Genomic DNA, 11,405 nt, shown 5'->3' with positions numbered 1-11,405 from the left:
CTTTTATAAGCAATACTGCTATCTGGTATCGATAAAACAGCCCGCATTGTTTCTTACAACACGAACTACTGACGACGCGAATTATAGAATCGATTCTATTTATCAGAGAATCGAAAATTCTTCTTGTCGATTGGATGCATAAAAACAGCTAGCGCATCGCATACGCGCAGCGCAGACGATTTATGCGATATGCATGTTGTGTAGTGTGTATCCTATTACATACACGACATACGTGTGCTGCACCAAAAAAAAAAACATGCTCGGCAAAATGGCTGTAACAACACACGGAAATCAGGTTTGCCTTTCTTTTTCAAAGATTTTCAGATAAGCTATGTAGAAAGTTCGCCGCTGAGTTATGCAGTGGCAATTGTTTAGATCCTTATTTGTTCCAAAATTGGCTTTATTCTAGCATTTTTTTTGAAAAGGCCGGCCCTTTCATTTCAAGGTATTCTGCAGTCGAGTCGTCATTGCGCTGCCACTGGAGAGTAGGGGCGGGGTTTGAGATAAAGCGTGGGGTTTTCTTTTCTTAGTTTTAGAAGATGAAGATAATTATAAAATTAATAGCATCACATGATTAATCTGAAGCCACCTTTAGAGGGCGCAATTCTCGGCGGTATTTTTTTGAAAACGAAGCATCCATTTATCCATTTTTAATATCCTCGCAAAGGAAGGGAGGGCGATGGGGCACTGGATCTGTTGGAGGTGCGGAGTCGCAGAGACGCGCACCGATAGAGGGCGCAATTCTCTGCGGTATTTTTTTGAGAACGAAGCATCCATATCCATTTTTAATATCCTCGCAAAGGAAGGAGGGCGACGGGACACTGGAGTCGCGGAGTCACAGAGACGCGCGCCGATAGAGGGCGCAATTCTCGGAGGTACAATGTAGGTCGACTGCGGCTCCACGCCTCCACGCAGCCGTACGGAGGCGCGGATGTAGAGTGGAGTGGCCCTGCATTCTATAGTTGTACTGCCACCTTTTGTCTTCAAGATGTTCAGCGTAGGCCTTACCTACTTTTTTTAACGTTACTCAGGCCATGTATGTAGCCTGTAGGCTGAATAATGATAATTGGGAGACTTCTGAGTCTGAGACGTTGGTGGCAGCAAACACACCCATCCTTTTTTCATTGTTTACGTCATTTTTAAGCTGAAGCGTGCATGCTCAATGATGCAAACAATGGGAAAAGGACTGGTACGTTTGCTGCCACCAATGTCTCGAAAGTCTCCCATTGTACATGTACAGGTTGTAAGAAATTATTCCACGTTTTGTTAATTCTAAAAATGGAAACATTTAACCATATCTGGCAATCACTGGTCACCTTGTGCAGTGTGCACAAACCCTTTGAGTTTGAGACTGGTCTGAAAATTTCTGTGTTTTCTCAATATTTACATGTACTTTAATATTTTCGCAGTGGCTATTGTTACGGCAGCCGTAACGCATTTCCCATTTTCTATCGTTACGGTAGACTGCAACTGTTATAAAAACATGACAAGAAAATATAAAATTAGAAGCAAAATCCTACCCTCTATCGACTGAGCTGTCGCACTGCTCGCTAAAACGTGTGGAAACAAATAATTATATACCTGCGTGCGTATCAAAAAGTATCGTAGAGGGCGCTAAACAACGACTGCCGTAACGATAGCCACTTCGTAATATTTTCCCTTCTTATTTTGATTTTTAAGGACATACATGTATATGTACATGTACACATGTTTTATCATTTTTTGATGGTTGATAGGTCACTGAAGTGAAAGGAAAAATTAGTGATGGCCAGATATGGGAATTTTTCCGTTTTTCAATAATTTTTCAACAATTTGATGGTGTGCCCTCTGGGGCAAGTAGAGATTGCCATGTCACTTGAACGCCTCTTTCAAAACATTGCCAAAAATAAAACTAGCATGATTAGGGCTGTCTATTTTTTGAATAATTTAGTATTTGATTAATTGAAACTGTCATGAACTGTGTTTGACTGAATATTTGAATGCAGCTGTGTGCTGCGCCCATGGAATGTTGCACGCAAAGTGTGCCGGGTAAAATGTGCGTGCAGCGATTGATATTGTGAACTAAGAAATATGGGCCACTGCTAGGCCAAACTTGGGCGCTAGAACTCCTTAATTTTGTCAAAATGACTGTAAATTGGCAGTTTCATGAACATCCAGCTTAATTAAAAAAGGTGCCTAAATCATGGCAAAGACTTGACCAAAAAAAAGTTACATCAGGTGCCTACATGTACTTGCTTTTAACAACAAGTCAAAGAGGAACTACTGGGGCTTCAAATCATTTTTTGAGCTGCAAATCAATGAAATTTGGCCTGTTTGATGGTGCAGTGGGTGTCACCACCATGGGCATGTACATTTACATTTAAACAATAGTTAAGTTCCCTGACCTGAGATTAGGAAACTGGACGACTGGTACATAAGCAACAAAGCGCGCAAACACAGGGGTCACGATCACGTGAAATGTAGAGAAACGACTGTTTCGTCAAATGGTACAAGACGCATTGTGGTTACTTGGCTCATCCCCGCCCCTCCCTCCCCCTGCAAACAGGACGCTGGGACAGCTGATGAGCTTCACAGAATCTTGTGAAGGAAGTGGGATGGCATTCTGGGTAATTTATCATGACCTATGTATAAAGACATCTGGCTGCAGCTGTTTAAGACCGCAGTTAGCCAATGTACGCAAATGCTATCCGAAAACTGTCTCTTAGAAATACATACATTTCGTACCGGATGTGACTTCTTTTTCATTGCGGACCATGTGAACAAATTTTGAGCGTCGCATAATATACAATTTGACCATTCATGAATTCGAAACGGAGCCTGAACAAGTGCAGGAATTGAAAATTTACAAAGCAGATAAGTTTTACAGATTTTCCTACATTATTACGCTTTTCAATGAAAAAAAAATAAATAAAACTAGTGATGACTCATTCTTGACGGCCGTTTCAAACCTTGCAGGGTCGTGGCTGTGATGACTTGCATGTCACAGGTTACACAAAATCTATCCAATCAGAGCGTGATTCATCTGCCTGTCCCAGCGTCCTATTTGCAGGGCGGGGGGTACGAGCGAAAGTGGAAAAAGGCTCTAGTAGTTAAGAATATTTAACAGGTTCATGTACAGAATTAATTGCCCCAATGTGATATCCTGCCCCAACAAAGTTACATCCACATTTATGGCAATTTAACCTCTGTAAAGTGGCGTCAGGATACATGAACATTCTGTCGAAAATATTTGCTACTTTTTAAAATATGTTTCTGTATTGTAATTTGAATTGTATGACGTCCATAGTCTTACTGAAATTTAGTTATTTTATTTTATTCCCAGACCGGCAACTCGCAACCAAGTAAAACATGGGGTAAGTAGCACTTATCATTATTTAAAAATTAAACAAAATCAATAGCCACGCTGAATGAAGATGTCGCAGTGACATTGAAAGCTACCGGTACGTCGCTGCAATATTTTTGATTCCAAAGATTTAAGAAGTTCGTGGAAAGTCCTATCAGTGCCAAGCCTACGGTATTACAGAGAGACATGTACATGTATGTAAAGCACAGGTGATGGAAAATGTGGGAGGCTTAGATATGAAGCTTTTGAGCAAAAATAACTAGCTATGGGGTTGAGAATGAAGGCTCAGTGTACAATATACTTTCCTCCACCTTTCTCCACTGTTCAGAACTCAGTTTGTATGAGCTTCACCGCACCCCCCAGGAGGCCATTACAGACGACACAGAGATTGCAGTCTCCCCTCGCAGCCTCCACAGTGAGCTGATGTGTCCAATATGCCTGGACATGCTGAAGAACACCTACACCACTAAGGAATGCCTGCATCGATTTTGTCAAGAGTGCATCATTACTGCGCTGAGGAGTGGGTGAGTTTTGTTGTTATTCAAAACGGCTCTCAAAACACACTACTATAATCTAGCCTACAACACCACAGAATAAGTTCTTCTGGTTGTCAGACTGTACATGTTATAGTATACACTGTTTTTGTTTTTGTTTTTTTGTCGTTTTTGTTTTCTGTTGTAGCGCCATGAGTGCCTTTTTTAGGTGGATGTGTACGCATTTTAAGTATTCATTATTATTATTAATTATTATTATTATTATTATGAACTTTCTTGGGTCCCATTTCAGCTGCTAGACACAGACATTTAATTATATTCTGTGCAAAAAATAGGTTCCCAGCCAGGTTTTTACAGATACTGCCATCTTTGTTGTCGCCAATCATTCTCAAGTTCACATATCGCCACGTAATATGAGTTTTAACCCGCATGGGCTTCATGGTGCATATGTTCTTGGGCAAGACACTTTACCACAAATTGCCTGTCTATACCCTATTTATAAATGGCTATCTGAAAGGGTAGTCACCAGATTGTACTGATCATGAGCTGCTGCAGAAAGGGTAGTAATTCCTAAGTACACTGTGTAAAGTGCTACATGTACCTGAATATAAGTATTTAATAGAGTAAGTATTAAAGGTTGTGCATTTTGTGGGCTCAATGTTCCAGTGATCGTAAGTTTGAAATCTTGCTTCAGTCATATTTTGAAATATAGACTCAAATGGAACAGCGGCCTATCAGGTATGTGACAGGCTTAGTAGCAACAATATTAAATGCAAATTCTCTTCTTAAGGAAAATCATGATTTGTAGTCAATCAATTGCTGTGATCTGCATCTGTGTTTGGTTTTCCTTTTCTAGAAACAAAGAATGTCCAACATGTCGTAAGAAACTCGTGTCCAAGCGGTCACTTCGTCCAGATCCCAACTTTGACGCCCTGATCTCCAAGATTTACCCCAGCAGAGATGAGTATGAGGCCCATCAGGTATGCAACAGTCTTAGCAGCAGCAATCTACCTTATAAAACGCAAATTCTTCTATGGATAGTTTCATAAACCCAATTACCTGTGCAGTACATTTTAGGCACAAAATAATTTCACCTCGGCCACCCCAAATGCTTCAATGCGATTTTCAAGATTTGAGGTTTTCACTTCACAATTCGAATTTGGAAGCTGAAGGATTTTAAATGATTCAGTACCTGATCTAGGATTTAGAGAGGTACTCATAGAACACTCCAAGGACTCTAGTTTTCTGAGTTTCTAGTTTGATCATATTCATTGGACAATGATGTTGGACTTCTACTTTCTTGACCTCAGGAGCGTGTTTTGGCCAAGTTGACCGGTCACCACACTACTGCGTTAAGCAACAGCATAGAGGAAGGGCTCAAGATACAAGCCATGAACAGAGCACAACGAGTGGTAAGTACACAATTAAGCCGCTGTATCACTCACTTGAATTTAGGATCTGAGAATGGCTTGCACATTGGTGTCCTTACGACCTCTGACATGAGGTCAACTCTTAAATATCCCCATTGGAACAATTAGGCCCTGTATTTTGTTTCTTTGTGTACTTGAGAACTTAACCAATCAGGCTACTGGGAAGGCAAAGAAACACTGTAGGTGGAAAGTTCTGTAAAGTAAATAGTGTCACTGCCGTCCTATTTCTTTTTACTTAAACTCTCAGAGAGTTAGTTCTGTAGGTGTATAAAGTGTGATTTGAGCAGTAGTCACCAGGGAACTGATCATAATAGTGATCATTCTTAATCCTGTAAACCCACCACCAGTCATTATATGGATTGCCTTTATGTGATTCACCCCCTATAGAGGAAGCACAATCAAGTATGTGAGGACATGGACCCAGGGGATGCCGTCTGTGGTGGCAGTGGAGGGGACATAGCAAGCCTGGACATGGATCCTGAACCTGAACAGGAAGCTGGTGAGGCAGATACCTGCAAGAGATTACGGACATCGGATGAATCCAGCACCGAGGCTTTGGAACAAGTTACTGATAGCAGTAATGCGGACACGGCTGATACACATAATAACGTATGTTGTGTAGGAAGGGAGCAACCCACTAATGGCTGTCGCTCTAGGTTTAATAAGCCTCTGTACTGATGACGTCACACTTTGTTTACATGTGTGCTTTCTTATGGGAGCCTGGTGGGGACGATGGTTTCGTAGCCCCATAGAAAAGCGCACAAGTTAACAATGTGACGTCATCAGTACAGGGGCTTATTACTCTCAACCATTACAAGCTACAATTCACAAGTGTTTGAACAGTAATGGTAATTGGTATGGAAATTGGTTGTGGTTAAACAACATACTGCACTGCATAAAACTGCAGTGAAATCTTGATAAGTCAAACCTCAAGGGAACAGGTTCAAAATTTGACTTCAGCAGAGTTTTTAGTTAAGCAGGGTTGTATATCATTGTTATACTACTGAAGGGAATGTATACTTTGTTTGACTTAACAGTTGTTCTGAGTTATCAGCTTTTGACTTATTGAGATTTCAATGTGCTTCTCTTTACATGGTGTGTGCGTCACCACCGATGGGGGTTACAATGACTGTGCTTTGACTTAAGTTTTGGCATCGTGGAAGGTGCAAGATTCTTGCCACATATAAACCCCATCAAAACAAAACAAACGCCATTGACATTGTGTAGGAGAATTAGGTGTATCTGTAGCAGAAAATGGCCAAGTGCTGTCTGCCCAACAGATACATGGAGGTGCACTGCATTATGAAACGCTGGCTGTGAGTCATTGAATGAATGTTGAAATTCCTAGGCTTGCCCCTGATTTCTTTGATTTCTCTTACTTTGTCTGCTCGCTCTCAGGAGATTGAACTCGTCTTCAAGCCGCATCCCTTGCATGAACATCAACTCTTGAGACCAGAATCCATGCGTTATCTGAAGACGTCAGCTGTAGCAACCATCGATCACCTTGGCAAATATCTCTCCATGCGTGTCGCCTTGGATGCAAGAGGTATGGAATATTCTGGACTTTTTTATTTTGTGAAAATTAAAACCTGACTGAAGTCTCATTCTGTGTCGTGGAAACAAAAAGATTGGAACAAGATTTACAAATATTCAATTGAGAAACACCATAGAAGTCTAATAAAGCATGACATTTCCTTGTGATCTGTGACTTCAAACTTCTAAGTTGCCTTTCTGAAGAAGCATTCTCTGTTGTTTTGACAAAGCCGATTATTTGAAAAGGTTTTTAGTAAAAAATGAAAACTGTAAAAAGCTAATGTATCCCCTTCAATAACAATGATGGAAGCATTTTAGGTCATTCTTATTCAGTGCTGTGTAAGCACTGGGTTATATTTTAATGCCTCTTGATGCAAAATGTTGATCATTTCGTGCACTATTTCTGAAAATCAAACCTTTTCTTTGCACCTCTGTTTGATATAATTTGCTGTCATAAGTATCCTTTTATCGCACTGACCAGCCATTTTGACTCGTTCTTACTGTCTAGAGAGTGGTCAACGTGACATTACGGGCCCCCTGGAGTTTGACATCAGTATTAGTTCCACACCGGCACAATATACGGTGAGTACTGCACCAAACAATCCCATGTATATAGCTCTCCCATATTGGCTTATTTGTACAAACATGCATTAGCTCTGTTAAATTTAGTACTGAAGTTCATTCTAACTGTATATCAGCCAAATGTTAAGCATGCTGATTCAAGTGTATCGGACCAGTCTTTATCTGTTATGTCACCCTCTGAAATTCCATACAAGATCAAGCCTATTGCTGTCATTCATTCATTTTTTTAATGGTTTTTGTTCTTCAGATATTGATAGGGTCGATGACCCTGGAGCAAGTACAGGACAAATATTGGCGAGTGTCCCGGCCATTGGAGATGTACTACAGCATCAAAGGCAGCCATTAGTGGGGGCCACGGCGCAATGTACAATGTATATAACCTAATGTATTTGAAATGTCTTGTGTTGTCTGGTCTTGTTTGTGAACTCAGTCAATATAAATGTGCACCACCAAGTGAATGCACATATGTGACGAGTTATTTCGCAATGCAGTGCACTACCAAGCAGTTTTTTTAAACCGACAATACAACTTTCCAACATCGTCAGTCAACATCATGTATAAATTATCCTACAGTTATTCACTTATTCTTCATTGTTAATGTGCATTACCACAAAAACATGAATGAATTTGGAAGCCTTGTAACATGACACTCGTGATCTTCATTAATATTCCAAACAATCAGACAGAACATTACAATAGTCTTTGTGAATAAATAATAGTTAAGAGACAAGTAAACTTTTGTTGACAAAAAGGCCTGCCTGCGGTAACCTTGTTGGTGCATTGCATTGTGAATTGCCCGTTTCATCTTCATGTGAACAAAAGTGCCAACCTGGTACATATTGTTACTTGTGCTATTTTTGAAAATGACCAAAATTTCAATAATTACCACAAACATTCGGGGAGTTGGCAGTTATTTGCATATACGCATGAATTATGAACGAGAATGTAATATTTAGTGTATGTGATCTTACTAGGGGAGATTGGAAATAAAAAAACATGGTGAAAGCAACCCATCATTTTGGATCTCATTGGCTTTATTTCATCACATTCTTTTCAAAGGTTATTGTTATGTGTTACACTGACTGCTGCTGCATTTAAAATGCAAGGAACTATTTGCATTTGAAATTGTTGGCAACATTGCTCCTTTAATCTACTGGCTCAGTGACATCTAACCTGTTTCACTGATTGTTTAAAAATACTTGATAATGTTCGGAAAATTAAAAAAATACAATTACCAATATGTAACTTCCAAAATCTCAAAGTTTAAATATACAAACTACATTATGTCACTCTCTAATTTTTATAAATCACACTTGATATTTATTTTTGAAACAATAAATTTATTACAAGAATTATTTCACAGGCAAAAGCCAATTTCAGGAAATCACAAAGCATTGAAAGTTGCTAAGCATGTGAAAAGACTATTAAAGCAACTACAGGCAAGGGTACCAGCCAAAATGCCCTGAGATGCATAACATGTACCTGGTACGTATCGCTTGATTTCAACTACAGAAGCAGATTCTAAGAAGTTAAGCTGTTTAGATTTCTACATTGCTTTCAAGTCATTGGATTCGTTGTCTTTATCATTGAAGTATTGGTTCTTTGTACAAATTAAACTCTACATGTGGTATTCAAAAGTTCTGAGTATTAAACGTTGCATGTACTCCAGACTGCCTACATTTTTTGTCTCTTTTCATGTGTCATACTTGTGTCAACATTTAGGAATAATTTCAAAATTCACAGTTTTAGTTGGGCAGTGTTGCAGACCAGTCCACTACAAGTCCAGTCTCAAGTTGTTTGTTATTGTTCATCCACTTTACTTGTGCCCAGTCTTGTGAATAAACTTGTGATAGACTGCTGTGCATTGTCAAATAAAAATTTAGTATATTATTCTAACTTTTACTTGATTGAATATATACTCAATATTTGGTTTGAAATGCGCTGTTAAAGTGTAACATGCGTGGGCCTAAACTGACCACCAAACGGGATTTGCGTGCACCTGCGCTTATCAAAAATTAATAGAACTGGTGGCGGTGGTTGATATATAGTGACCAAATTTGAAGAAGACATTTGAGCATCATAATAAGTCCTCATGGGAGCTCTCAAATCATGGGCAAAAGTGGCTTTTGATAAAAGTGTAACATTGGACCCCCAAAGCCCCCCATTATACGATTAAAATAACATTGATGTATTCCATCCATGTCTCCTGGCAACCGCTCACATTTTTCGTATATTTGAATTGAAAAAATGCTATTTGCATGATTAGTTGATTATCAAAATTGGAGTATTTGGGACGGCTCCATAGTGGACTAGACTACACCACCAGTTGGGGTTTGCCATTAATTAAGCATTGCTCTGGAGCGTAGCGCTGTCATAATTTGGATTGGCAATACTGAGATCTCTGCCTAGTGAGCCCTCTCTGTTGTCATTAGCATCGCCCGTCTCATTCTTGTACAGCACAGAGGGGATATCCTTGAGAACTCGCCGACGTCGGATGAAGTACACAGCTCCAGTGGCTATGACCACAAAAGCAACGGCCAATAAGATGCCAAGGAGGACTTCTGTAGCAATCGTACCGCCAGACACCTGGGCCGATGTATCCCCGGGCTTTGCAACTACATGGAGAACAAACAGAATATTGCGTATTATTACATCTCATACATATTCATGAGCCAAACTTGCTTCTTTTATTGGTCGATATTCCAAAGTGTCAGGTAGTATTAACAGACCACTACAGAAATTTGAGAAATTGGTTATCCAGAGAAATCCCACATATGTGCACAACAGTCCAACAGGCTGGAACATGAAGCATGCCATTAGGCAGGTGTATGTGTTGGTGCCCATTGGATCAGTGTACTGAAGATATAATCCTACTTTGAAATATAATCCAATCAGGTAACAAAACTATTCAAACTGATGAAGGGAATAATAAAGGGATATCACAGACAGTTACTTACGTTCATCGCAGCTATTTTCCCGGATCATCAGGTTATCTATGGCGATGTAACCCGTGCTACTGGAACCAAGTTTGCCAGTAAAGAAAATCTGTCAAGAAAGTGCGATGAAAAACAGTTATTGATAAAAGCAACTGGTGCAGGTACAATTTTAGACGTTTATGTTAAGACCAGAGTTACGTAGTATAAACCATTCTGATCACTATGGGCTCCGTGCACCAACAAAAGAGGGCATATTTTTACCTCTTTTTAGAGCTCCGTGGACGGGACACACAGTGTGCCCGTACTGTACTATGTGTAAGCTGGTTCGCGCACGAAGTACACACAACTTTCTGAATGTGTAAAAGCTATAGCCATTGACTTTCGCGTGAGCATCAGGGGTCGTCGGCGTGCGAATACTTTCAAATTCAACTTGCGATGGTCTCCAAGACTAATCCCCGCCTCCAATAACTTTGGATACATTTGAAATACGCAGTGGATGGATCGGCAACCAGTCTAGGTCAACCTCAACTCTCCTTTTCTGGCCGTTGATGGGGTACCTGTGTACAGAGCCATACACTACTGGAGATCCCTTTCAATGGTGAATGCATTGTACCAGCCATCATGGCCATAGGATCAGGTTATCTGTGCGTGGCAAGTCACTTTATACAATAGCTGGCTCAATGCCTTGGCCATGGAAGGGGAACCATTGAAGGGGAACCATTGAAGAGGCACCATTGAAGAGGCACAATTGAAGGGGACGCCGTGAATGTTCAGTGAACTGCATAGTGATAGCTGCTTGGATTAATCTATAGAATGTATGACAAAGCAGATAGTGGGAAAAGTCCCAATCACAGCCGTAAAATGTGAATGTGTGAGCACACAAAGTAGTCTTGCTTTGAGGGGAAAAGGCAACACTGTGCTTTAAATGAAGGTGAAAGTAGACAATAAAAAACACTCTAATAAAAATCAAAGCTGAGCTGCCAAGATCTTAGAATGCACTTACTGTACAAACAGTTTTGAACAAATACATTGCACTGTAAAATATACGATATCCGACTGTTATTTCGCCCGCCTCTTAATATCACAT

The 11,405-nt window shown here is 40.1% G+C and overlaps 2 protein-coding genes across 4 annotated transcripts in view; one reads left to right on the top strand and one right to left on the bottom strand.

The window, feature by feature from the left end:
- Positions 1-146: 146 nt before the first annotated feature.
- LOC119742084 (E3 ubiquitin-protein ligase RING2-like) lies at positions 147-8,395 on the top strand. Its single transcript, XM_038218106.1, has 9 exons — positions 147-295; positions 3,323-3,353; positions 3,672-3,867; positions 4,694-4,817; positions 5,148-5,249; positions 5,655-5,876; positions 6,666-6,813; positions 7,309-7,382; positions 7,630-8,395. The coding sequence occupies exons 1-9, from the start codon at positions 194-196 to the stop codon at positions 7,726-7,728; spliced, it is 1,098 nt and encodes a 365-aa protein (XP_038074034.1). The 5' UTR covers positions 147-193; the 3' UTR covers positions 7,729-8,395.
- Positions 8,396-8,423: 28 nt separating this feature from the next.
- Positions 8,424-11,405, bottom strand: part of LOC119742081 (MAM and LDL-receptor class A domain-containing protein 1-like) — a 31,151-nt gene continuing 28,169 nt past the window's right edge. For 2 of the 3 annotated variants that reach the window (XM_038218102.1, XM_038218103.1), the window contains 2 exons: positions 10,340-10,427; positions 8,531-9,997 (listed from right to left, as the gene is read on the bottom strand). In XM_038218102.1, the coding sequence (XP_038074030.1) occupies positions 9,726-9,997; positions 10,340-10,427 (360 nt within the window). In that variant the 3' untranslated portion in view covers positions 8,531-9,725. The other variant, XR_005272809.1, reaches the window with a different exon arrangement.

This window comes from Patiria miniata, unplaced genomic scaffold (genome assembly GCF_015706575.1).
Source record: "Patiria miniata isolate m_02_andy unplaced genomic scaffold, ASM1570657v1 HiC_scaffold_5, whole genome shotgun sequence".
Taxonomy (NCBI): Eukaryota; Metazoa; Echinodermata; class Asteroidea; order Valvatida; family Asterinidae; genus Patiria; species Patiria miniata.
This window is presented reverse-complemented; position numbering and strand designations above follow the sequence as displayed.